At 46.5% G+C, this 27,999-nt stretch overlaps 1 protein-coding gene across 1 annotated transcript; it reads right to left on the bottom strand.

Moving 5' to 3' along the window:
• Positions 1–4: 4 nt before the first annotated feature.
• Positions 5–27,999, bottom strand: LOC123990544 (prolyl endopeptidase). The gene is made up of 15 exons (XM_046291139.1): positions 27,758–27,999; positions 27,214–27,288; positions 23,382–23,515; positions 22,935–23,065; positions 21,468–21,677; positions 21,257–21,378; positions 20,755–20,860; positions 18,739–18,930; positions 14,372–14,569; positions 13,105–13,208; positions 11,669–11,805; positions 7,989–8,083; positions 5,464–5,595; positions 5,085–5,241; positions 5–3,150 (listed from the first exon to the last, which is right to left on the bottom strand). The coding sequence occupies exons 1-15, from the start codon at positions 27,797–27,799 to the stop codon at positions 2,856–2,858; spliced, it is 2,130 nt and encodes a 709-aa protein (XP_046147095.1). The 5' UTR covers positions 27,800–27,999; the 3' UTR covers positions 5–2,855.

Genomic DNA, 27,999 nt, shown 5'->3' with positions numbered 1-27,999 from the left:
AAAATCACTGTTCAAAAAAACGGTTTATTGAAGTTGTGGCATTGTAGTACATTGTTGTTGTTTATGTCCCTTTATTAGGTAAACTAACAATCAGCATGCCAAGAGGTAGAAATTAATATCAGTCACACACACACTCTGCATTAGTCCTGAACACAAAACAAAATGACCTAAACCTATCATCATTCACGCTAACACTGAAGAGTGCTGAAATCAATAACCTACTGACAAACAGCTTTCCAATAGATAAACACATACAATTGTCTGTGTTTGTGGTGGTAGGGGGAGCACCAATTGGGTGCCATTTCATTTCATGTTCCCCGACTGAGGACCTTTGCAGACTTGATCCTTGACCTCTAGGCTGATAAAACTATACAGTTCAAGTTAAGTCCAACCAAGTATCACCCATCTCTCAACATTGAACTAACACTTTAACCAGGTTTGACCTATTAGAGACAATACAGGAGAATGACTCATGAGGAAGAGCTGAGTCCTGTGGCTGGCTCATGGGGGGGTGCAAGTCCTGGGGTTGGTGGGGGAGTGTGGGGCCAGAGGTGAGGGGTGGAGACAGGGGTAAGTCCTGTGGCTGGCTCATGGGCGACGAGAGGGAGGTTTGGTAGGGGAGTCTGGGGCCAGAGAGGTGAGGGGTGGAGACAGGGGGTAAGTCCTGTGGCTGGTAGGGGAGTCTGGGGCCAGAGAGGTGAGGGGTGGAGACAGGGGGTAAGTCCTGTGGTTGGCTCATGGGGGGTGCAAGTCCTGTGGTTGGTAGGGGAGTCTGGGGCCAGAGAGGTGAGGGGTGGAGACAGGGGGCCAGAGAGGTGAGGGGTGGAGACAGGGGGTAAGTCCTGTGGTTGGTAGGGGAGTCTGGGGCCAGAGAGGTGAGGGGTGGAGACAGGGGGCCAGAGAGGTGAGGGGTGGAGACAGGGGGTAAGTCCTGTGGCTGGTAGGGGAGTCTGGGGCCAGAGAGGTGAGGGGTGGAGACAGGGGGTAAGTCCTGTGGTTGGTAGGGGAGTCTGGGGCCAGAGAGGTGAGGGGTGGAGACAGGGGGTAAGTCCTGTGGCTGGTAGGGGAGTCTGGGGCCAGAGAGGTGAGGGGTGGAGACAGGGGGTAAGTCCTGTGACTGGTAGGGGAGTCTGGGGCCAGAGAGGTGAGGGGTGGAGACAGGGGTAAGTCCTGTGGTTTGGTAGGGGAGTCTGGGGCCAGAGGTGAGGGGTGGAGGAGTCTGGGGCCAGAGAGGTGAGGGGTGGAGGAGTCTGGGGCCAGAGAGGTGAGGGGTGGAGGAGTCTGGGGCCAGAGAGGTGAGGGGTGGAGGAGTCTGGGGCCAGAGAGGTGAGGGGTGGAGGAGTCTGGGGCCAGAGAGGTGAGGGGTGGAGACAGGGGGGTAAGTCCTGTGGCTGGTCCAAGTTTTTGTCGTATTCTTTGTTTTTATGAGCGTTTATGTCCTCTTAGTCTCATTCACTCCTTCTGTGCTGTGTACATTTACACCAGACATCAGTATATAATGACTAGATGCTCATGTTTCCACCTTAACAATGGGAGTCGTTGTCCCAAAGGCGGGAAGGCAGGTGACAAGCTTAAGTTCAAAATAAGCACATAGGGCTTGGAGATTGGAGTGACACCTCTCGCTTCGCCTCTTTCTCCCAAGCCCCTACCACACACACAACAACAAAGATGAGATCACCACTTCATCACTGACAAACGGTTTCAACTCTCGATTTGCATTTGAGGTTTGGTCCAACAGAATGGATCATATGGACACCACAACACATGGAGAAATTATTATACTGTAATAGAGAAATGAACCTTTCTAATGAAACCCTGTTTATGTTTCAACTCCTCAGATTTTGAGCAGAGCAGACACTACTAAAGCAAATTTACCAAGGAACCTTCACCTGGAAAATGCTCAGTTTGTCACAAGCGCATTATGGTACCACGTATCACTAGCAGTATTTTAGTCAAATAAAGACTTACACCAGCTGTCTAGTCTTTTATAAATGTGCAATAAGCATAAAACGAAGGAATTGTCATGTCGTTCTCATTCAGAGATAAAGTAGGCCACTTGATTCCAACATCTGAACAAAGTGGACAGGCTAGCATGCTGTTCAAACAGTTGGAGAGGGACAGAAGGGTGTGTTCATAACAATTCACCTGTTCTCCTTGTTAGCTGAATCCAGAGCTAGTGAAATTATAACTAGATCCAAGTTCGCTGAACTAGAAATATAAATATTAGCTGGGCACTAACTAGCACGTGGCCTTGTGCTTGAGACCGGTGTTCATTTTCTAGAATACCTGCTACATTATTAGTGAATGTGCATTATGCATGGTTCTGGTTACATTTGTAATAAAAAGTTCATTTTTATAGACAGACCTGAAAGCCAGATCAGTGATTATAGAAGAAAATAAAGCAGGTACAACTATTTTGATGAAATAATGTTTAGTGGGTCGTATGGTTATGGAAGGAATATATTCAGCCTCGGTAGAATTACACAAACTCTAAATTCATTTAATTATTTGACGGTTTTAAATGCAGTGGATTTGACCTCTAATTGTACAACAAAGCTTATTCAGAGATGTGTTTTTCTTCTTCTAGATATACATAGTGAATCGCTTGAAAGAGAGGTGAGGAGTGGAGACCGGGGACAATTAATACAGGCCAGACAACCGGGTAGGAAGAGATTGATCACTGCTCAGGAACAAATCAGTAGTGATGATGAGGAGAGAAGGAGAACAGCTGAACAAAAAGATTAGCGATCATTAAAAAAATAATAACGAGAACGAGTAAGAAACTTCAAAAGACACCGATAGAGACACTTCCCCTAGAAACAGACTTCCAGGGAACCCCCCCCCCCCCCCCCTCTTCATTTGACCCAGGAGAGGCTGAGGCAGCGGGCGATGAAGGCGTACGTGTCGGCCACCTCCTGGATGACCTTTCTGGTGGGCTTTCCGGCGCCGTGGCCCGACTTTGTGTCCACGTGGATGAACAGTGGATTGCTCTGACCCGACCAGCGGCCCACCACGTGCTGCAGTGTGGCGATGTACTTCAGGGAGTGTAGGGGGACCACGCGGTCATCGTGGTCACCCGTGAGGAGGAGGACAGCGGGGTACTGGACACCCTCACCCTCGGGCACGCGTATGTTGTGGAGCGGGGAGTACCTGGAGGGAGAAGAGGAGATTTCTTCAGGGACGATGATGTACGGTGAAAGTATTGTGTACAGGTTTTAATACACCAAACATGGAGCAAATAGATACAGTGCAATCCTCAAGTATTCACACACCTTGACATTTTTCACATGGTTACTTCACAGCCTTATTCTCAAATTGATGAACTTAAAAAATAAAATAAAAATCTACACACAATCGCCCGTAATGACAAAGCAAAAACAGTTTATACATTTTTGCAAATGTATTGAAAATAAAAAAACGGAAATAATACATTTACATAACTATTCAGCCCCTTTACTCAGGACTTTGTTGAAGCACCTTTGGCAGCGACTGCAGCCTCAAGTCTTCTTGGGTATGACGCTACAAGCTTGGCACACCTGTATTTGGAGAGTTTCTCCCATCCTTTTCTGCAGATCTTCCTCAAGCTCTGTCAGGTTGGATGGAGAGCGTCGCTGCACAGCTATTTTCAGGTCTCTCCAGAGATGTTCGATCAGTTTCAAGTCCGGGCTCTGGCTGGGCCACTCAAGGACATTCAGAGACCTGTCCTGAAGCCATTTCTGCATTGTCTTGGCTGTGTGCTTTGGGTCGTTGTCCAGTTGGATGGTAAACCTTCACCCTCAGTTGGAGGTCCTGAGCGCTCGGGAGAAGGTTTTCGTCAAGGATCTCTTTGAACTTTGCTCCGTTGATCTTTCTCTCGATTCTGACTCGTCTCCAAGTACCTGCCACTGAAAAACATTCCCAGACCATGATGCTGCCACTAACATGCTTCACTGAAGGGATGATGCCAGGTTTCCTCCAAACATGACGTTTGGCATTCAGACCAAAGAGTTCAATCTTGGTTTCACCAGAGAATCTTGTTCCTCATGGAATAAGAATTTTTATTTGCCTTTTGGCAAACTCCAAGCGGGCTGTCAAGTGCCTTTTACTGAGGAGTAGCTTCCGTCTGGCTACTCTACCATATATGTCTGATTGGTGGAGTGCTGCAGAGATGGTTGCCCTTCTGGAAGGTTCCCCCATCTCCACAGAGGAACTCTGGAGCTCTGTCAGAGTGACCATCAGGTTCTTGGTCACCTCCCTGACCAAGGCCCTTCTCCCCAGATTGCTTAGTTTGGGCAGGTGGCCATCTCTAGGAAGAGTCTTGGTGGTTCCAAACTTGTTCCATTTAACACTGATGGAGGCCACTGTGTTCTTGGACCTTCAATGCTGCAGAACTGTTTTGGTCCCCTTCCCCAGATCTGTGCCTCGACACAATCATGTCTCAGAGCTCTACAGGCAATTCCTTCAACCTCATGGCTTGTTTTTTGTTCTGACAGGCACTGTCAACTGTAGGACCTTATATAGACAGGTATGAGCCTTTAAAAATCATGTCCAATCAATTTACCACATGTGGACTCCAATCAAGTTGTAGAAACATCAAGGATGATCAATGGAAAATGGATGCACCTGAGCTCAATTTCGAGTCTCATAGGGTCTGAATATTTATGTAAATAAGGTGTGTTTTTAAAACATTTGGAAAAAATTCTAAACCTGTTTTCGCTTTGTCATTATAGGGTATTGTGTGTAGATTGAGGACATGTTTTTATTTAATACATTTTAGAAGAAGGCAAAATGTGGAGAAAGTCCAGGGGTCTGAATACTTTCCGAATGCACTGTATGTCAAATAGCTGCACTTGACGTTTGCACTTTTGGGATTACACTAAATCAAGCCTGGGAAAGAACTTAACATGCATTTGACGTGGTTCTGGAATACTGAAAGATTAATTTTAATATCCCAAACAGGCTAAATCTTCCAGGTTCCAGATTTGTTTGTGCTGTGTAACGAACACCTATGGTTACTGGCATGACAACCAGCATAGAAGTTGGCTACAAAGCTAAACGTATCTGGAACCAGGCTAGGCTTAGGGAAGTGTAGCACTAGCACTCACTTGATGAGCCAGTCAAACTGCTCCTTGACCTCACAGCAGCCGAAGTCAGTGGTCCAGGCGTGGCCGATGGTGAACTTGTGGAACTTGAGCATGTCCATGACGCCCACCTGGGCCACGGCACAGCCGAACAGCTCTGGCCGCTGGTTCACACACGCTGCTGTGGGGGCAGAGGGCGGGACAGATACAAGTTATCAGGCAGCGAGAGACACACAGGTAAGGAGATAAACACACAAAGACAGTAAGGCAAAACCGCTGTATATACAGACAGGCATTCCGATGTCAACAAAACTGTTAGCTTAGGAAAGTGTCAGGGTTGGTTTTCAGGTCAATGACTAAAAGCATCAACAATAAAAAGGGATGTTGTTATTCCGCAACGTACCCACGAGCAGGCCCCCGTTGGACCCTCCGTTGATGGTGAGTTTGGAGGGGGACGAGTAGCCCTCCTTGATGAGGTACTCTGCTGCACACTGGAAGTCTGTGAAGCAGTTTTGCTTTTTGGCCAGCATGCCCGCTAGAGAAAAACACAAGAGTGAGATCAATGTGTGAGTGTGTGTATGTAAAAATGTATAAAACACAGAGGGAATTGAGTTGAGAGGGGCAATGTGTGTTACTTTTGGAGAGATCGAAAACCCAAATTGGTCTACACGGACAGGTTCTGGCCTCATTTAGATCTTATCTGTCGGAAAGATATCAGTTTGTCTCTGAATGGTTTGTCCTCTTGACAAATCAACTATACATTTCGGTGTTCCTCGAGGTTCCGTTTTAGGACCACTATTGTTTTCACTATATATTTTACCTCTTAGGGATGTCATTTGAAAACATAATGTTAACTTTCACTGCTATGCGGATGACACACAGCTATACATTTCAATGAAACAAGAAACATGGTGATTTGCCCTCGCTAGAAGCCTGTGTTTCAGACATAAGGAAGTGGATGACTGCAAACTTCCTACTTTTAAACTTGTTCTAAGTCCCAAGAAACAAAGAGATCTTCTGTTGAATCTGACAATTAATCTTGATGGTTGTACAGTCGTCTCAAATAAAACTGAAGGACCTCGGCGTTACTCTGGACCCTGATCTCTTTAGACGAACATATCAATACTGTTTCAAGGACAGCTTTTTTCCATCTACGTAACATTGCAAAAATCTGAAACTTTGTCCAAAAATGCAGAAAAATTAATCCATGCTTTTGTTACTTCTAGGTTAGACTACTGCAATGCTCTACTTTCCGGATACCCGGATAAAGCACTAAATAAACTTCAGTTAGTGCTAAATATGGCTGCAAGAATCCTGACTAGTACCAAAAAATGTGATCATATTACTCCAGTGCTAGCCTCTCTACACTGGCTTCCTGTCAAAGCAAGGGCTGATTTCAAGGTTTTACTGCTAACCAACAAAGCATTACATGGGCTTGCTCCTACCTACCTCTCTGATTTGGTCCTGCCGTACATACCTATACGTACACTACGGTCACAAGACGCAGGCCTCCTAATTGTCCCTAGAATTTCTAAGCAAACAGCTGGAGGCAGGGCTTTCTCCTATAGAGCTCCATTTTTATGGAACGGTCTGCCTACCCATGTGAGAGACGCAGACTTGGTCTCAATCTTTAAGTCTTTACTGAAGACTCATCTCTTCAGTGGGTCATATGATTGAGTGTAGTCTGGCCCAGGAGTGTGAAGGTGAACGGAAAGGCTCTGGAGCAACGAACCGCCCTTGCTGTCTCTGCCTGGCCGGTCCCCCTCTCTCCACTGGGATTCTCTGCCACTAACCCTATTAAAGGAGCTGAGTCACTGGCTTACTGGTGCTCTTCCATGCCGTCCCTAAGAGGGGTTCGTCACTTGAGTGGGTTGAGTCGCTGACATGGTCTTCCGGTCTGGGTTGGCGACCCCCCTTGGGTTGTGCCATGGCAGAGATCTTTGTGGGCTGTACTCGGCCTTGTCTCAGGCTGGTAAGTTGGTGGTTGAAGATATCCCCCTAGTGGTGTGGGGGCTGTGCTTTGGCAAAGTGGGTGGGGTTATATCCTGCCTGTTTGGCCCTGTCCGGGGGTATCATCCGTCTCAGCCTCCAGTATTTATGCTGCAGTAGTTTGTGTGTCGGGGAGCTAGGGTCAGTCTGTTATATCTGGAGTATTTCTCCTGTCTTATCCGGTGTCCTGTGTGAATTTAGGTATGCTCTCTCTAATTATCTTCATTTCTCTCTCTCAGAGGACCTGAGCCCTAGGACCATGCCTCAGGACTACCTGGCCTGATGAATCCATGCTGTGCCCAGTTTACCTGGCCGTGCTGCTGCTCCAGTTTCAACTGTTCTGCCTGCGGCTATGGAACCCTGACCTGTTCACCGGACGTGCCACCTGTCCCAGACCTGCTGTTTTCAACTCGCTAGAGACAGCAGGAGCAGTAGAGATACTCTGAATGACCGGCTATGAAGAGCCGACATTTACTCCCGAGGTGCTGACTTGTTGCACCCTCGACAACCACTGATTATTATTATTTGACCATGCTGAACATTTGAACATCTTGGCCATGTTCTGTTATAATCTCCACCCGGCACAGCCAGAAGAGGACTGGCCACCCCTCATAGCCTGGTTCCTCTCTGGGTTTCTTCCTAGGTTTTGGCCTTTCTAGTGAGTTTTTCCTAGCCACCGTGCTTCTACACCTGCATTGCTTGCTGTTTGGGGTTTTAGGCTGGGTTTCTGTACAGCACTTTGAGATATCAGCTGATGTACGAAGGGATATAATATATAATAATATAAATAATATATGCCATTTAGCAGACGCTTTTATCCAAAGCGACTTACAGTCATGCATGCATACATTCTACGTATGGGTGGTCCCGGGGATCGAACCCACTACCCTGGCGTTACAAGCGCCATGCTCTACCAACTGAGCTACACAGGTTTGTTACCTTTGTGCCAGGTCTCTCCGTACTCCCCCCCTCCTCTGATGTTGGCCACAGCCAGGACTCCTCCCATGTGTCGGACAAAGATCAGGCGTGATACACTGGGAAACAACATTGAACATCACCTTACTTCCTTTATTTCAGTCTGAACATCACCGTACTTCATTTATTGAGTCTGAACATCACCTTACTTCATTTATTTCAGTCTGAACATCACCTTAATTCCTTTATTGAGTCTGAACATCACCTCACTTCCTTTATTGAGTCTGAACATCACCTCACTTCCTTTATTGAGTCTGAACATCACCTCACTTCCTTTATTGAGTCTGAACATCACCTCACTTCCTTTATTGAGTCTGAACATCACCTCACTTCCTTTATTGAGTCTGAACATCACCTCACTTCCTTTATTGAGTCTGAACATCACCTTACTTCCTTTGAGTCTGAACATCACCTTACTTCCTTTATTTCAGTCTGAACATCACCTTACTTCCTTTATTGAGTCTGAACATCACCTTACTTCCTTTATTGAGTCTGAACATCACCTCACTTCCTTTATTGAGTCTGAACATCACCTTACTTCCTTTATTGAGTCTGAACATCACCTTACTTCCTTTATTGAGTCTGAACATCACCTTACTTCCTTTATTGAGTCTGAACATCACCTTACTTCCTTTATTGAGTCTGAACATCACCTTACTTCCTTTATTGAGTCTGAACATCACCTTACTTCCTTTCCTCAGTCTGAACATCACCTCACTTCCTTTACTGAGTCTGAACATCACCTTACTTCCTTTATTGAGTCTGAACATCACCTTACTTCCTTTATTGAGTCTGAACATCACCTTACTTCCTTTATTCTGTCTGAACATCACCTTACTTCCTTTCCTCAGTCTGAACATCACCTCACTTCCTTTACTGAGTCTGAACATCACCTTACTTCCTTTATTCTGTCTGAACATCACCTTACTTCCTTTCCTCAGTCCAAACAAGTCCAGGTAGATACAAAGCTTCATGTAGAAGAGCCAAGACAAGATAGTCATTTGAAAAATGGTGCTATATATAACAATTGTGCCTGCAAATAATGTTATCTTAAATAGCCCTAAAAGTCAAATGATACACAGTGCCATCCATAATTATTGGGACACAGTGAAGTATTTTTGTTGTTGCTGAGCTCTGTACTCCAGCACTTTGCACTTTAACCTCAGTCATTGTATCACTTCAAATCCAGACTGTCAGCTTTATTTGCAGGTATTTCATTCCTATCGGGTGAACTGTTAAGAAATTACTTCACTCTTTGTACATAGCCCCCGCCCCCAAATTTATGTTTTAAAGCAGTCAAGTTTAGTATTTGGTCCCATATTCTTAGCAAGCAATGATTCCATAAAGCTTGTGAGGTTGGTATGTCTTAGGGGTATGATATTTGTGCGTCTAACTTCCTCACTCACAATTATTCCAGATTTATTAAGGATGATCCGTCATCATGGTAGCATCCACATTAATGAAGAAGTATTAAGAAACAAACTATATTCTTATGTACAATAAAAGTCACAGTACATTATTTACCATTCATTTCTATTGGACACAAAATCATCTGAAACACAACCTAAACAAATAGCAAACCCATCCAACAAGTGAAGTCACAAGCTTGTTGTAATCATTGTGTGCTAGGAGTATGGGACCAAATACTACACTTTGGAATAGTTTAACACACAGAAGTAAATATGTCCCAATACTTTTGGTCCCCTAAAATGGGGGGACTGGGTACAACAAATGCTGCAATTGTTAAACAGTTCACTCAATATGGATGAAAATACACTCAAATTAAAGCTGTCTGTATTTTAACCTCATAGTAATTGTATCACTTCAAAGTCCAAAGTGCTGGAGTACAGAGCCAAAAGAAGAATACAAATATTCACGAAGGCCACTGTGTGTATAGCAGTAAACAAGTACATTTTCATGAGGAAATTAAAAGAAGAAATCAAGATTAAAGCGACATCATTACATGTAGCAACCTGTAGCTGGGGGAAGTGACCTGGTGGTGGTGGTACCTGTAGCTGGGGGAAGTGACCTGGTGGTGGTACCTGTAGCTGGGGGAAGTGACCTGGTGGTGGTACCTGTAGCTGGGGGAAGTGACCTGGTGGTGGTGGTACCTGTAGCTGGGGGAAGTGACCTGGTGGTGGTGGTACCTGTAGCTGGGGGAAGTGACCTGGTGGTGGTGGTACCTGTAGCTGGGGGAAGTGACCTGGTGGTGGTACCTGTAGCTGGGGGAAGTAACCTGGTGGTGGTGGTACCTGTAGCTGGGGGAAGTGACCTGGTGGTGGTGGTACCTGTAGCTGGGGGAAGTGATCTGGTGGTGGTGGTACCTGTAGCTGGGGGAAGTGACCTGGTGGTGGTGGTACCTGTAGCTGGGGGAAGTAACCTGGTGGTGGTACCTGTAGCTGGGGGAAGTGACCTGGTGGTGGTGGTACCTGTAGCTGGGGGAAGTGACCTGGTGGTGGTGGTACCTGTAGCTGGGGGAAGTGACCTGGTGGTGGTGGTACCTGTAGCTGGGGGAAGTGACCTGGTGGTGGTGGTACCTGTAGCTGGGGGAAGTGACCTGGTGGTGGTGGTACCTGTAGCTGGGGGAAGTGACCTGGTGGTGGTGGTACCTGTAGCTGGGGGAAGTGACCTGGTGGTGGTGGTACCTGTAGCTGGGGGAAGTGACCTGGTGGTGGTGGTACCTGTAGCTGGGGGAAGTGACCTGGTGGTGGTGGTACCTGTAGCTGGGGGAAGTGACCTGGTGGTGGTGGTACCTGTAGCTGGGGGAAGTGACCTGGTGGTGGTGGTACCTGTAGCTGGGGGAAGTGACCTGGTGGTGGTGGTACCTGTAGCTGGGGGAAGTGACCTGGTGGTGGTGGTACCTGTAGCTGGGGGAAGTGACCTGGTGGTGGTGGTACCTGTAGCTGGGGGAAGTGACCTGGTGGTGGTGGTACCTGTAGGGGGAAGTGACCTGGTGGTGGTGGTACCTGTAGCTGGGGGAATTGACCTGGTGGTGGTGGTACCTGTAGCTGGGGGAAGTGACCTGGTGGTGGTGGTACCTGTAGCTGGGGGAAGTGACCTGGTGGTGGTGGTACCTGTAGCTGGGGGAAGTGACCTGGTGGTGGTGGTACCTGTAGCTGGGGGAAGTGACCTGGTGGTGGTGGTACCTGTAGCTGGGGGAAGTGACCTGGTGGTGGTGGTACCTGTAGCTGGGGGAAGTGACCTGGTGGTGGTGGTACCTGTAGCTGGGGGAAGTGACCTGGTGGTGGTGGTACCTGTAGCTGGGGGAAGTGACCTGGTGGTGGTGGTACCTGTAGCTGGGGGAAGTGACCTGGTGGTGGTGGTACCTGTAGCTGGGGGAAGTGACCTGGTGGTGGTGGTACCTGTAGCTGGGGGAAGTGACCTGGTGGTGGTGGTACCTGTAGCTGGGGGAAGTGACCTGGTGGTGGTGGTACCTGTAGCTGGGGGAAGTGACCTGGTGGTGGTGGTACCTGTAGCTGGGGGAAGTGACCTGGTGGTGGTGGTACCTGTAGCTGGGGGAAGTGACCTGGTGGTGGTGGTACCTGTAGCTGGGGGAAGTGACCTGGTGGTGGTGGTACCTGTAGCTGGGGGAAGTGACCTGCTGGTGGTACCTGTAGCTGGGGGGAGTGACCCGGTGGTGGTACCTGTAGCTGGGAGTGATTGAGATGTTGAACCCTCCATAGCCGTAGAGGAAGGCAGGGTGAGAGCCGTCCAGCTTCAGGCCCTTCTTATGGACGATGAACATGGGGATCTCTGTGCCGTCCTTACTGGGGTAGAATACCTGGACACACAGATACAGGTGCTTGTTGGTGTGAAAACACAAAGATGGTATCAGTCAATTCTGGTGGTTTTGTATTAGTATAGATAACCATCTAAATAAAGAAGACCTTTAGGAGAGGTGCTGAACAACAGAAGATAAAACTATACATAAGAAAAATCTATTGGCATACTCATCGCTCCTTCCTGTCAATATATTTGACCAGTGTTTCATCTTTAGCCTAAAAATTGGTCAAACATATCCACCGCAAGGATAGACGAAGGTGCAACTTTCTTTTTAATTTGTATAGCATGAATGTAGTGTACAAAACAGTAGGAACTCCTCTTTCCATGACAGACTGACCAGGTGAATCCAGGTGAAAGCTATGATCCCTTATTGATGTCAATCAGTGTAGATGAAGAGGAGACCGGTTAAAGAAGGATTGTTAAGCCTCGAGACAACTGAGACATGGATTGTGTATGTCTGCCATTCAGAGGGTGAATAGGCAAGACAAAAGGGCCTTTGAACAGGGTATTAGGTGCCAGGCACACCGGTGTGTGTGCTGCTGGGTTTTTCATGCTCAACAGTTTCCTGTGTGTATCAAGAATGGTCCACCACCCAATGGACATCCAGCCAACATGAAGCATGTGGGAAGCATTGGAGTCAACATGGGTCAGCATCCCTATGGAACGCCTGGCACCTTGTACTCCCACTCCCATGCCCGACAAATTGAGAACACTTTAAAAGCCGCAAAATATAATCCAAATAAGTTATTTTTGTCTAGTTACAGCAGTCAACTAGCTAGGTAGCTGTTTAGTTGTCTAGAGCGTTCACTAATCTGGGGCGGCAGGGTAGCCTAGTGGTTAGTGTGTTGGTCTAGTAACCGGAAAGTGTCAAGTTCAAACCCCCGAGCTGACAAGGTACAAATCTTTCGTTCTGCCCCTGAACAGGCAGTTAACCCATTGTTCCTAGGCCGTCATTGAAAATAAGAATTTGTTCTTAACTGACTTGCCTGGTAAAATAAAGATACAATTTGTTGGTAAACAATTAAAAAGCTAATTGACTACCACACGTTCTTATCAAACTGTCAACGGAGTAGCCAGTAAGAAACGAGATATGCCGAATAACAGTCTACAAACTACTTCAGATAAGTCACGTTACCAAGAATAAGATTTGTATCTGATTTCAAGCCACCTACAAAAGGTGGTTTGAAATATCTGATTCCATGGGCTTTTTGGCTGTTCAGAATGCAGGGGAAAAAAGAACAGAATCGAACATGAAATTTTTGTTTGTTTTTGAGTCAGTTGTAGGTAGGCATCTTACCTGAGTGGTTTGGTAGTCGGAGGGGTCAAAGCCTTTGACGGTGACCTCGCGGAACACGTGGGGTTGCAGGGGCTCCTTGGTCAGGTCACAGTGGTAGATGATGGCTGGACAACAGGACAAAGAGAGAGGACAGGTCATTGACTTGTCACTGTTTCACTGCAGTATGATAGAAGATCCATACAGACTCCTGCAAGAACCTGTATGAGACTGTCTGACAGCATGAGCGACACCTGGCGGCGGGAAAGAGGTGGAGTTGTTGAAAGTTTCAGTGTCTGTGTGTGCGCATTTGTGAATGCATGTGTGTGTGTGTGTGCGCGCGCATTGGTGCATGTATGCGTGTGTGCCCATGCCAGCATTCATGTATCCACGTCTTCCTCTAATTCCCTCTTGTGTCCGTCCGGTGAAGCCCATCACAGAGTTTGTGTGTGCCATGACGCCGCACCTCTGCCCCCATGACGCCGCACCTCTGCCCCCATGACGCCACACCTCTGCCCCCATGACGCCACACCTCTGCCCCCATGACGCCACACCTCTGCCCCCATGACGCCACACCTCTGCCCCCATGACGCCACACCTCTGCCCCCATGACGCCACACCTCTGCCCCCATGACGCCACACCTCTGCCCCCATGACGCCACACCTCTGCCCCCATGACGCCACACCTCTGCCCCCATGACGCCACACCTCTGCCCCCATGACGCCACACCTCTGCCCCCATGACGCCACACCTCTGCCCCCATGACGCCACACCTCTGCCCCCATGACGCCACACCTCTGCCCCCATGACGCCACACCTCTGCCCCCATGACGCCACACCTCTGCCCCCATGACGCCACACCTCTGCCCCCATGACGCCACACCTCTGCCCCCATGACGCCACACCTCTGCCCCCATGACGCCACACCTCTGCCCCCATGACGCCACACCTCTGCCCCCATGACGCCACACCTCTGCCCCCATGACGCCACACCTCTGCCCCCATGACGCCACACCTCTGCCCCCATGACGCCACACCTCTGCCCCCATGACGCCACACCTCTGCCCCCATGACGCCACACCTCTGCCCCCATGACGCCACACCTCTGCCCCCATGACGCCACACCTCTGCCCCCATGACGCCACACCTCTGCCCCCATGACGCCACACCTCTGCCCCCATGACGCCACACCTCTGCCCCCATGACGCCACACCTCTGCCCCCATGACGCCACACGTCTGCCCCCGACGCCACACGTCTGCCCCCGACGCCACACGTCTGTCTCTGATACCTGGCGACAGAAAGGAGGTGAAGTAGTAGAAGATCTCAGAGTCTCTCTTGCGTCCGGTGAAGCCCACCACAGAGCCCACGTCCAGAGAGAAGGTCCTGAGCTCCTCCCCCGAGCTCAGACGGTACATCTTCAGCACATTCTTCACGTCGTGCAGGAAACACACAAAGAGGAGGCTGTTGTAGGTACAGGTGGCAAACACTAGAGGGGGAGTGCAACACGGGGGTTAGTCAATCTAAAAGTTTAAAAACCATGATCACCTAGACAGAGTATTCCTAGACAGAATATGGATGTTATTTCCTGCTTTAAACCAACTGTAAATAATAACTGTTACAGAGCCTTCAGAAAGTATTCATACCCCTTGACTTAATCCACATTTCATTGTGTTTACAACCTGAATTCAAAAAGGTATTTAATCCAAATCTCACCCATCTACACACAATACCCCATACCGACATGTTTTTAGAAATGTTATTGAAAATTAAATACAGAAATCTCATTTACATAAGTATTCACACCCGAGTCAATACTTTGCAGAAGCACCTTTGGCAGCGATTACAGCTTTGAGCCGTCTTGGGGTATGTCTGCATCAGCTTTGAGCCGTCTTGGGGTATGTCTGCATCAGCTTTGAGCCGTCTTGGGGTATGTCTGCATCAGCTTTGAGCCGTCTTGGGGTATGTCTGCATCAGCTTTGAGCCGTCTTGGGGTATGTCTGCATCAGCTTTGAGCCGTCTTGGGGTATGTCTGCATCAGCTTTGAGCCGTCTTGGGGTATGTCTGCATCAGCTTTGAGCCGTCTTGGGTTATGTCTGCATCAGCTTTGAGCCGTCTTGGGTTATGTCTGCATCAGCTTTGAGCCGTCTTGGGGTATGTCTGCATCAGCTTTGAGCCGTCTTGGGTTATGTCTGCATCAGCTTTGAGCCGTCTTGGGTTATGTCTGCATCAGCTTTGAGCCGTCTTGGGTTATGTCTGCATCAGCTTTGAGCCGTCTTGGGTTATGTCTGCATCAGCTTTGAGCCGTCTTGGGTTATGTCTGCATCAGCTTTGAGCCGTCTTGGGTTATGTCTGCATCAGCTTTGAGCCGTCTTGGGTTATGTCTGCATCAGCTTTGAGCCGTCTTGGGTATGTCTGCATCAGCTTTGAGGGGTATGTCTGCATCAGCTTTGAGCCGTCTTGGGGTATGTCTGCATCAGCTTTGAGCCGTCTTGGGGTATGTCTGCATCAGCTTTGAGCCGTCTTGGGTATGTCTGCATCAGCTTTGAGCCGTCTTGGGTATGTCTGCATCAGCTTTGAGCCGTCTTGGGTATGTCTGCATCAGCTTTGAGCCGTCTTGGGTATGTCTGCATCAGCTTTGAGCCGTCTTGGGTTATGTCTGCATCAGCTTTGAGCCGTCTTGGGTTATGTCTGCATCAGCTTTGAGCCGTCTTGGGTTATGTCTGCATCAGCTTTGAGCCGTCTTGGGTTATGTCTGCATCAGCTTTGAGCCGTCTTGGGTTATGTCTGCATCAGCTTTGAGCCGTCTTGGGTATGTCTGCATCAGCTTTGAGCCGTCTTGGGTATGTCTGCATCAGCTTTGAGCCGTCTTGGGTATGTCTGCATCAGCTTTGAGCCGTCTTGGGTATGTCTGCATCAGCTTTGAGCCGTCTTGGGTATGTCTGCATCAGCTTTGAGCCGTCTTGGGTATGTCTGCATCAGCTTTGAGCCGTCTTGGGTATGTCTGCATCAGCTTTGAGCCGTCTTGGGTATGTCTGCATCAGCTTTGAGCCGTCTTGGGTATGTCTGCATCAGCTTTGAGCCGTCTTGGGTATGTCTGCATCAGCTTTGAGCCGTCTTGGGTATGTCTGCATCAGCTTTGAGCCGTCTTGGGTATGTCTGCATCAGCTTTGAGCCGTCTTGGGTATGTCTGCATCAGCTTTGAGCCGTCTTGGGTATGTCTGCATCAGCTTTGAGCCGTCTTGGGTATGTCTGCATCAGCTTTGAGCCGTCTTGGGTATGTCTGCATCAGCTTTGAGCCGTCTTGGGTATGTCTGCATCAGCTTTGAGCCGTCTTGGGTATGTCTGCATCAGCTTTGAGCCGTCTTGGGTATGTCTGCATCAGCTTTGAGCCGTCTTGGGTATGTCTGCATCAGCTTTGAGCCGTCTTGGGTATGTCTGCATCAGCTTTGAGCCGTCTTGGGTATGTCTGCATCAGCTTTGAGCCGTCTTGGGTATGTCTGCATCAGCTTTGAGCCGTCTTGGGTATGTCTGCATCAGCTTTGAGCCGTCTTGGGTATGTCTGCATCAGCTTTGAGCCGTCTTGGGTATGTCTGCATCAGCTTTGAGCATCGCTTTGAGCCGTCTTGGGTATGTCTGCATCAGCTTTGAGCCGTCTTGGGGTATGTCTGCATCAGCTTTGAGCCGTCTTTGGGGTATGTCTGCATCAGCTTTGAGCCGTCTTTGGGGTATGTCTGCATCAGCTTTGAGCCGTCTTTGGGGTATGTCTGCATCAGCTTTGAGCCGTCTTGGGGTATGTCTGCATCAGCTTTGAGCCTTCTTGGGGTATGTCTGCATCAGCTTTGAGCCGTCTTTGGGGTATGTCTGCATCAGCTTTGAGCCGTCTTTGGGGTATGTCTGCATCAGCTTTGAGCCGTCTTTGGGTATGTCTGCATCAGCTTTGAGCCGTCTTTGGGTATGTCTGCATCAGCTTTGAGCCGTCTTTGGGTATGTCTGCATCAGCTTTGAGCCGTCTTTGGGTATGTCTGCATCAGCTTTGAGCCGTCTTGGGTATGTCTGCATCAGCTTTGCGCCGTCTTTGGGTATGTCTGCATCAGCTTTGAGCCGTCTTGGGTATGTCTGCATCAGCTTTGAGCCGTCTTGGGTATGTCTGCATCAGCTTTGAGCCGTCTTTGGGTATGTCTGCATCAGCTTTGAGCCGTCTTGGGGTATGTCTGCATCAGCTTTGAGCCGTCTTGGGTATGTCTGCATCAGCTTTGAGCCGTCTTGGGTTGCACATCTGGAGTCGGGGATTTTCTTCTGCTCATCCTTGCAGATTTTTTTCAAGCTCTTAAATTCGATGGGGAGCGATGGTGAACATCAATCAAGTTTTTTTTTATTTATTTATTTTTTATACAGATTTTCAAGTCGTGGCATTGGCTGGGCCACTCAAAGACTTTCACATTCTTGTTCTGAAGCCTGTATGCTTGGGGTCATTGTCCTGTTGGAACGTAAAACGCCGCAGTCTAAGGTTGTTTGCACACTGAAGCAGGTTCTCATCAAGGATTTGGCTCCATTCACCACCATGCTTCACAATAGCGATGGTGTTAGACAGGCATGGTGCTGTGCCTGTTGTCCTCCAGAACGGTTTGCATTTAGGCCAAATAGTTTCCATTTTTTTTTAGCTCATTAGACCACAGAATGTTTTGCCTTATGCTCGGTCTTTCATGTGCCTTTTTGCAAACTCCAGGCATGCCGTCATGTGCCTTTCTCAGGAGTGGCTTCCATCTGGTCACTCTCCCATAACGTCCAGATTGGTGAAGTGCTGTTGAGACTTATCCTTCTGGCAGGTTCTCCCATCTCAGCCAAGGAACTCCGTAGTTCTGGGTGTTCATTGGGTTCTTGGTCACCTCCCTGACCAAGTTCCTTCTTGCCCGGTTGCTCAGTTTAGAGCTGGCCGTCGGACCAGGCAGTTCCATATTTCTTTCATTCCCCAATGATGTGCTCTTGGGTTAGGGTCGTTTTATACCCTCATCACAATTCCATCTTGTGATCTACAGACAGTTCAGTGGACTTCATGGTATCGATTCTGCTCTGATGTGCATTGTCCACTGTGTGACCTTATATAGACAGGCGTTTGTCTTTCTAAATCATGTCCATTAATTGGTCACAGGTGGACTCCAATCAAGATGTAGTGACATTGTGATGATCAAAAGAAATTGGATGCACCTGAGATTAATTAGGAGTGCATAGCGAAGGGGTGTGAATACTTATGTCAATGAGATATTTATGCATTTCATTTTCAATAAATTAGCAATAAATATATACATGTTTTCACTTTGTTATTATGGGGTATTATGTGTAGATAGGTGAGAAAATAAATTTTGAATTCAGGCTGTAACAAAATGTGTAATAAGTTAAGGGGTGTGAATATTTTCTGAAAGCACAGCATGTCTTCACTGTTTGCTCCTACTGCCAAAAAGTGATTATCTAAATTATCACAAAAAATGATTACCAAATTATCCAAATCACCTTTAGCTATTCTAAAATATTACTTATTGAGAGCAGAAAACAGCGGACATTACTTTTTCCTTTTTAGTGGATATTCTTGTTGTAGAGCTATAAAGTTAGCATATTATGTTGGTAAAACCCTCTCCTTTCATTCAGTCTGTGACCTACCGATGACGTCCTTGTCGTGCTGGGGGATGAGCTCCTTCCAGTTGGCCTGGGCGGGCTGGGCAAAATCGATGTTGATGAGACGGTAACGCGGGGCCACCAGGTTGGTCTTGAAGGTGAACACTGTGCCCTCGTTGGTCACATACTCGTACTCCGCATCAAAGTTGTCTATCAGCTTCACCCACGGCAACAGGCCTGGAGGGGAGAGAGAACTTGGCATCTTCAACTAAGCTAGTCAACTAAACAAATACTCTTACTAAGGCAACACATGGGGAGGGCCATCCAAGACATAGACAACGCAAGACAGTCGCAACGCAAGACAGTCGCAACGCAAGACAGTCGCAACGCAAGACAGTCGCAAGACAGTCACAAGACATTCACAAGACATTCACAACTAGGGCTGTTACAGTGACCGTATTTCCGCCAAAACGGCAGTCACGAGTCACGAAGGCAGTCAAATTCCACGTGACCGTTTAGTCACGGTAATTAGGCTTCTCCAAGCTCTGATGCTGCTGATGGTCCTTAGTAACCTACCAAACTTGCTAACTGCCTGGTACTCAGCACTCTATTGTCCCTCTAATCACTCTGACATCACTTAATAAAATAAAAAAATGTACCTTTATTTAACTAGGCAAGTCAGTTAAGAACAAATTCTTATTTTTAATGACGGCCTAGGAACAGTGGGTTAACTGCCTTGTTCACAGGGGCAGAACGACAGACATTTACCTTGTCAACTCAGAGATTCGATCTTATAAGTCCAATGCTCTAACTACTAGGCTACCTGCCGCCCCCCGAAAATCTGATCAAACACTTCAAGCATGAGCTCATGTTTGCGCAACATTTTTTATAGACTATGCAATTGTGTGAGAAAACAGAGATAGCCGATGGGATGCTCTTTTTAATGGAGGCTTTCTATAGGCTAAGCCTTCTCTATCGATTTATCAACTTACCTAATATTAAGCCTATTGCTTCTCTTTACAACAGGAGTATTGCCTACCTGGCTGGAATGAAAATTAACCACAGGAAAAACGTCCTCCATTTCCTATTTAAGTGCATAGATGACTAATTATTTTACCGCCGCCCCTGTTTCGAGGCATGATAATGGGCCATTCGATTTTCTTCTCCCCAATTTCATGGTATCCAATTGGTAATTACAATCTTGTCCCATCGTTGCAACTCCCATACGGACTCTGAAGTGGCGAAGGTCGAGAGCCGTGCATCCTCCGAAACACAAACAATCCGCACTGCTTCTTGACATAATGCCCGCTTAACCTGGAAGTCAGCCGCACCAATGCGTCAGAGAAAACACAGTACACCTGGCTGACTGTGTCAGAGTGCCCTGCGCCACAGGAGTCGCTAGAGCGCGATGGGACAAGAACATCCCTGTCGGCCAAACCCTCCCCTAACCCGGACAACGCTGGGCCAATTGTGCGCCGCCCCACCCAGGATCTCTAGTAGCACAGCTAGCACTGCGATGCAGTCCCTTAGACCACTGCGTCACTCAGGAGGCCCAGATGCCACAGAATTCTAAGCAAATCTTTTCTGCTAAATGAACTAGTGTAGCCTACAGCCATTTGGCATAGCCAGACCTAACATAAGGACAACTCAAGAGTATGCTCGTCGGTCCTTCTGAAATGTTCTTCATATCATGTTTCTTTAGACCTGTCTAAAATAATGGATTTCTTAGACTTTTTTAAAATGTAGATATTCCAAAGGTCTGTGGAAGCCAGGAGTTGCTAAATGTGACAATGTTAATTAACAGTCAATTACCATGAGACCGCCAGTTATTTGCTTGACAATCTCCGGCTGACGAAATGTCATGATCGCCACAACCCTATTCACAACACAAGACATTGACAATACAAGACATTCACAATCTATAGTGGATGTTCTTGATAACACATCAAGTCAAAGCCTATGCCCTACAACAAATATGGTGGCCGGTCAGTGGATGGTGCTTATGCGTTAAGGAGACTAAAGAGAAAGACTGATCTGATTAGGTTGTGGTGTGCATGGTACCTGTGATACCCTGAAGAGTGGTTTGAAGGTCACAGTACCACAGCCGGTTGACCGGGTCACAGCCCTTCCTGATGGACAGCAGTACGTAGCGCCCGTCATCTGACACCTGGAGTGAGATCGCACACGGACACCTTTCAGAATGCTAATACAACACTGTGCCGCTAGCGCTAAATCAACCAGAAACCTACACTGATGACTAGAGGCATTACAACACTATAATCAGGATTCTAAATATCAGGGACATAAGACAAGAACTACAAGTCAGATTCTGTGCTGTCCACTTCCCTCTATGGACAATGAGGGAGAAGACTGGTGTAACACAGATGGTGGAAACTCACTCACAAAGTACAGACTTCAGGAGAACGATAGATATTAGGATACACGTTATGTCTCCTCAAAATGGTACTTGGACTAAAGATAAGAACCATTTCTGCATTGTCTAAGAGATATGAGACAGTCAAGTCCCGGTCTGTTCAGTGTCTAGCCAAGTCCAGCAGCGTACCTCGACCCCACTCATCCACTTAGGGTGGTCGGGGAACTCGGCACACAGGCAGTCCTGAGACTGGGGGGTCCCCAACACATGGAAGTAGAGCTTCTGGTGCAGGTTTGTGGACGTCTCAGTGCCTAGAGAAGAAGAGTAATGTGTTCATACATTTAACTCAAACTAAATGGAACAAACTAGTTCCCCTCTAAATATCCAAACATCCCCTCACCGTCACTTTTGCCCTCCTGCTTGGGGTAGGAGTTGTAGAAGAGGCCCTTGCCGTCATGGGTCCAGGACATGCAGCTGAACTTCACCCTCTCCAGCCGGTCATTTAGGGCCACAGCCCCCTCCACCCGCAGGAAGTGCATCTCCACCCAATCAGAGCCACTGGCGCTGGTGCCATATGCCAGGTACTCGCCGTCCTCTGAGAAAGCATAACCTGAGGGACACAAGTAGCGCATGGTCAGAGGAACCATTCACGTTATTTACATTGTGAATAGTGTTGAATATATTCATTTAGAATGCATTGTGAATAGTGATGAATATATTCATTTAGAATGCATTGTGAATAGTGATGAATATGTTCATTTAGAATGCATTGTGAATAGTGATGAATATGTTCATTTAGAATGCATTGTGAATAGTGATGAATATATTCATTTAGAATGCATTGTGAATAGTGATGAATATGTTCATTTAGAATGCATTGTGAATTGATGAATATATTCATTTAATGAATAGTGATGAATATGTTCATTTAGAATGCATTGTGAATAGTGATGAATATGTTCATTTAGAATGCATTGTGAATAGAATGATGAATATGAATATTCATTTAGAATGCATTGTGAATAGTGATGAATATGTTCATTTAGAATGCATTGTGAATAGTGATGAATATGTTCATTTAGAATGCATTGTGAATAGTGATGAATATATTCATTTAGAATGCATTGTGAATAGTGATGAATATATTCATTTAGAATGCATGAATAGTGATGAATATATTCATTTAGAATGCATTGTGAATTGATGAATAGTGATGAATAGTGATGAATATGTTCGTTTAGAATCATTTGATGAATATGTTCATTTGCATTGTGAATAGTGATGAATATATTCATTTAGAATGCATTGTGAATAGTGATGAATATGTTCATTTAGAATGCATTGTGAATAGTGATGAATATGTTCATTTAGAATGCATTGTGAATAGTGATGAATATGTTCATTTAGAATGCATTGTGAATAGTGATGAATATGTTCATTTAGAATGCATTGTGAATAGTGATGAATATGTTCGTTTAGAATGCATTGTGAATAGTGATGAATATGTTCATTTAGAAAGCATTGTAAATATAAATAAAATAAAAATTGTGTTTATATACACATTGGCAGGTTCTAGTAGTTTCTGTATTTTAGTGCCAACATGAGCTGTACTGGCTTATAATTTCCCTTTCCCTTTCCCTTTCCCATGGTCCTTTCCAGCACGGTTCCACTGTGGTAGGTGTCTAAACATGCCAGTGCAGCGTAAAGGCTGATACAGTATACTGGTAGATTCTAGGCTGTTCAGTACAGTAGAACGTGATGTCAGAAACACACCTTCATGAAGGAAACCGTCATCTGTACAGTATTACAAACAGGACGATATTCTACATCATAATGAGCATTGCTTGAGCTTGTCTCCATCCCCCACCTCGTAAAGCGACAGTCCCGTCCTCAGAGAAGGTGTTTGGGTCCAGGAAGACCGTGGGCTCTGCCTCTAGACTCTCCTGAACATACATTACACTCTGGTTCTGGAGGCCCGTGTTGTAGAAATGGAAATACCTGCAGCGGGGGGATAGAGTGTCAGCACAAAGCCAAGGAACTAAACTACCCAAAAGACAACAGTCTCCATCTTTAGGGGAAGGATATATTTTGGCTCATCCTCAATTAATCTTGCCCCAAGTCCTCTCTCCTTGCTTCCTTCTCAAAATGCATTGGACCAGAAGGTACATGAGGAGGAAGCTTGGACCTCCTCCTCCACTACAGTTGAGAATGAGGCAGATAGGATGTGAGGAATCACGGAAAGACAAATTGAGAATAGTCCAAAACCTCCATGTACCGCCTCAAGTCTCCCTTTCTTTCATTCTCTCCCTCTCACCTGCTCCCCCTCTTGAAGGGGCAGCTGTATTTGGGGTAGTCATAGAGCTCCGTCATGCGCTCCTTGAACAGGTCCCGCACCTCACAGCGGTCCAGGTAGGGCAGCGTCAGCTGGTTCTGAGCATTGACAAAAGCCTGGGAAGAAACACAAGACAAACTCAGCAAAAAAAAGAAACTTCTCTTTTTCAGGACCCAGTCTTTCAAAGATATTTGGATTTTTACAAATTAACTTGACAGATCTTCATTGTAAAGGATTTAAACACCGTTTCCCATGCTTGTTCAATGAACCATAAACAATTAATGAACATGCACCTGTGGAACAGTCGTTAAGACACTAACAGCTTACAGACAGTAGGCAATTTTAAGGTCACTGTTATGAAAACTTAGGACACTAAAGAGGCCTTTAGACTGACTCTGAAAAACACCAAAATAAAGATGCCCAGGGTCCCTGCTCATCTGCGTGAACGTGCCTTAGGCATGCTGCAAGGAGGCATGAGGACTGCAGATGTGGCCCGGGCAATAAATTGCAATGTCCGTACTGTGAGACGCCTAAGACAGCGCTACAGGGAGACAGGACGGACAGCTGATCATCCTCGCAGTGGCAGACCACATGTAACAACACCTGCACAGGATCGGTACATCTGATCACACCTGCATGACAGGTACAGGATGGCAACAACAACTGCCAGGGTTACACCAGGAACACACAATCCCTCCATCAGTGCTCAGACTGTCCGCAATAGGCTGAGAAAGGCTGGACGGAGGGGTTGTGGGTCTGTTGTAAGGCAGGTCCTCACCAGACCTCACCGGTGGGCACAAACCCACCGTAGCTGGACCAGACAGGACTGGCAAAAAGTGCTCTTCACTGACGAATTGCGGTTTTGTCTCGCCAGGGGTGATATTCAGATTTGCGTTTATCATCGAAGGAATGAGCGTTATACCGAGGCCTGTACTCTGGAGCGGGATCGATTTGGAGGTGGAGGGTCCGTCATCGTCTGTGGTGGTGTCTCACAGGAAAGCAATGACTGAGCTTGTCGTCATTGCAGGCAGTCTCAACGCTGCGTGTTACAGGAAGACATCCTCCTCCCTCCTTCCTGCAGGCTCATCCTGACATGACCCTCCAGCATGACAATGCCACCAGCCATACTGCTCGTTCTGTGTGATTTCCTGCAAGACAGGAATGTCAGTGTTCTGCCATGGCCAGCGAGGAGCCCGGATCTCAATCCCATTGAGCACGTCTGGGACCTGTTGGATCGGAGGGTGAGGGCTAGGGCCGCTCCCCCCAGAAATGTCCTTGGAACTTGTAGGTGCCTTGGTGGAAGAGTGGGGTAACATCTCACAGCAAGAACTGGCAAGTCTGGTGCAGTCCACAAGGAGGAGATGCACTCCAGTACTTAAAGCAGCTGCTGGCCACACCAGATAGTGACTGTTACTATTGATTTTGACCGCCCCTTTGTTCAGGGACACATTATTCCATTTCTGTTAGTCACATGTCTGTGAAACTTGTTCAGTTTATGGCTCAGTTGTTGAATCTTGCTATGTTCATACAAATATTTACATGTTAAGTTTGCTGAAAATAAACACAGTTGACAGTGAGAGGATGTTTATTTTCTGAGTTTATTAACACCACTGCAATGACCACTAACTCACAGAAGGTGGGGCTGGTTGCAACATGTACGCAGCTGATCTCAAAATAGGGCTCGCCTGATATGAAAATGGGGTTGTGGGAGAATTTCCAAAATCCTGGTAAAAAATATCTAAAAATTGTCTTTGTCTCTCAAAATCATTTTAATGTGGTTAACCTTAAAAATTCAACCAGAGAGCACCCTTAGGTAGTGGGAAAAGGCCACTGTGAATGGCTCAGCCCACTACGCAAAGAAACCACACACTATTGCAGAGACTGATATTACCGGCCGCAATTGATATGGTGAAAACAATGTGTGGGGAGGCAGAGGCACAGAAACTCACATCAATATTTCTGTCAGATAACAATGTGAAACTAACATTTTATGCTATGGCTAGCAATCAAGAGGAAAATGACTGAACGACTCAAACACCCCTCTCCAAATGGATGTTAGCTGTGAGGGCCGAGATGCCCACACATTGACTTTTGTTCACTACAGGTGCTCTCTAAGAGGACATATTGTTCTGTCTCACAATTCCTGGGCATGAAACAGCACAGGGGATGTTCAGTGTGCTGCATGGCTATATTGCCGAAAAACAGATTCCATGGGATTGAATGGTGGGCTTTTCCACAGATGGGTCTACAACTATGGCGGAACGGCGGGCAGGCCTCTGCATTCTAGTTATGAATGTGTCTCCCTCTGCCATATGGACGCATTGTATGATACACTCACTGAGCTCGAATGGATACACCGAAAGCAACCTGTGGAAAAAGAGCTGAGCGCAGAACTCTTGAGATATGCAGCAGCTAACTTTCATTGTAAACTACATCGTGCACACCTGTTCACAAAACTACTGTGTGCGGAGATATGGGATCAGAGAAGGACAATGTTCTATTTCACACGAGGCTTGATGGTTATCAAGGGGGAGTGTTGAAAGAAAAAAAAGGAATTGAGAGAGGAACTGTTGTCATTCACAATGGATGTAAAAAATTAATAAATTTAAATAATTAAAATAATTTAAATTTAACTTGACTTTGCGTAATGAAAAGAAAATGTGTGTCTCCTTGCCTATGTAAGAAATATTTAGAAAGGGGGTTAATGCAAAATATTCTACATATGAGTGACCGAATCAGCAAAACTCATTTGACTGTGATCCTGGCTCAGTTAACTTGCCGGTAAGTGAAACCTAACAGTTGATCGAGCTGTCATGTGGTCAAATGCTGCAGACCATGCATTCACGGGTCACTATGGAAGAGTTTAGGTTCCTGAGTCTGTCTCCCGCCAGGCATTACAACTCATGGTTTTCACATGGGTGGGTCACAAGACTTTTCATATGTCAAAATGGGGTCATGGGTCAAACAAGTTTGGGAACCACTGATCTACGGTGTCAGTAGCTCAGGGATCATCAACTTCTCATGAGCGGATAGTCAGGGACCGGGAATATAATTATAAATCATTTGCAGACTGCAAGTTGACCGCAAGAAGCCCAAACAGATATAATAATGAACTAAAACAGAATTATTTCAAACCTAACATTTATATACAATAACATATCTTTATTATGTGTGGGAATAATTGTGAACAGATTTCCTCAATTAAAAATCACTTGCAGTTAATTTGCTGGTATTTTTACCATCTTTTTTTATGTCCAAAAATAAACAATGTTATTTATATAACTTTTTGCTCTGAAGACTCACTGCCAGCTCGGAAACTCAGCAGCTGCCTGTGTCAACTGGGGTTTATGGTCCTTCTGTAGCTCAGTTGGTAGAGCATGGCGCTTGTAACGCCAGGGTAGTGGGTTCGATCCCCGGGACCACCCATACGTAGAATGTATGCACACATGACTGTAAGTCGCTTTGGATAAAAGCGTCTGCTAAATGGCATATATTATTATTATTAACTGTATGTTTGGACATTCTAGGTATATGCAGAGTTAGTGACTTGACTGTCCCATATCTGTTAGAAAATACAGACATGGGTCTTTGTCCTTGATTGTGGAAAGGAGTTGACAAAGTGGCACACAATCCACATTGTCCAATTAACTTTATACCTAGATAATGGTGCTAATAATTACATTTGATGTGAATTTCTGTCACCAAATTGACACTGACTAAGAACTCCCTGCTGGTAACGTTGCCACAACATTCCTTGAACCAGTGGTGCTGAAATACACATCGTATTTGGAGTGACATGAAAGGTAGCATTTACCTGCGTCTTCTCGCTGTCTGGGTCCTCCAGCCAACTGTACGGGTCAGGAATCTTGTTACCATGGTAGTCATCTGCCTGTCAGAAATAACCAGCCGGTGAAATACAGAATGTGCGCCAGCAGTCAGACGACAACTGTGATCATTCATCGTTTGCTGCTGGCTGGTATGTGATAACTAGCTAAGCTAAAAGGACAAGAGGCAACGTTAGCTTGCTAACTAGCCAGCCTAAGCATGGCTAGCGGCTAACATGAAATAAAGCTAACAAAATCCTAGCTAACTGGCTCATTCATTTGACCTAGCTATGCTACAAGATACGTTAGCCAACTCGGTTGATATGTTCATTTGTTCAAATAATGTCACTAATTAAGTTATTTTAGTAGCCTCAAGCTATCCAACTAAATAGCGGTACATGACACGCTCACTGGGTAATAAAGAACAAGCTAGCTAGCAAGTAGCTTGCTCTTCACCATTTACTTGAAAGCGACATGTCTAGCTAGCTGTTACTGGTTACTACTAGCTAGCAAGCTAGTTAGCATGTTACTTACAACTGCCTCGTCACGGTAAGCATGTGGGTACTGGAAAGACATTTTTAGAAGTGACTGTTCAGAGATTCCGTAATAAGAAAAGTTGTGTAAAATAATGAATGACTGGTTTTGTTATGACTTTCTGGATCCGAACAAACATCAACTTGAATGTCGAAGCTCTGGCCAGAATGGATTTGCTTATTTATCCTGCGTTCAAAACCAAGTGGGAAGGTGGTATTTGCCACATACGACTGGGGAAATTC

The sequence above is a fragment of the Oncorhynchus gorbuscha genome, linkage group LG12 (assembly GCF_021184085.1).
Source record: "Oncorhynchus gorbuscha isolate QuinsamMale2020 ecotype Even-year linkage group LG12, OgorEven_v1.0, whole genome shotgun sequence".
NCBI classification, from domain to species: Eukaryota; Metazoa; Chordata; class Actinopteri; order Salmoniformes; family Salmonidae; genus Oncorhynchus; species Oncorhynchus gorbuscha.
This window is presented reverse-complemented; position numbering and strand designations above follow the sequence as displayed.

Bases quoted from the DNA above. Each gene is read 5' to 3' on its own strand.
- LOC123990544 (XM_046291139.1), bottom strand. From the start codon at position 27,799: ATGTCTTTCCAGTACCCACATGCTTACCGTGACGAGGCAGTT. The intron at 23,516-27,213 runs GTAAATGCTACC...GTTTCTTCCCAG, and splicing joins CAGACAGCGAGAAGACGCAG to GCTTTTGTCAATGCTCAGAA. The intron at 21,678-22,934 runs GTGGGGGATGGA...TGTGTCCCTCAG, and splicing joins CGGGACTGTCGCTTTACGAG to GTTATGCTTTCTCAGAGGAC.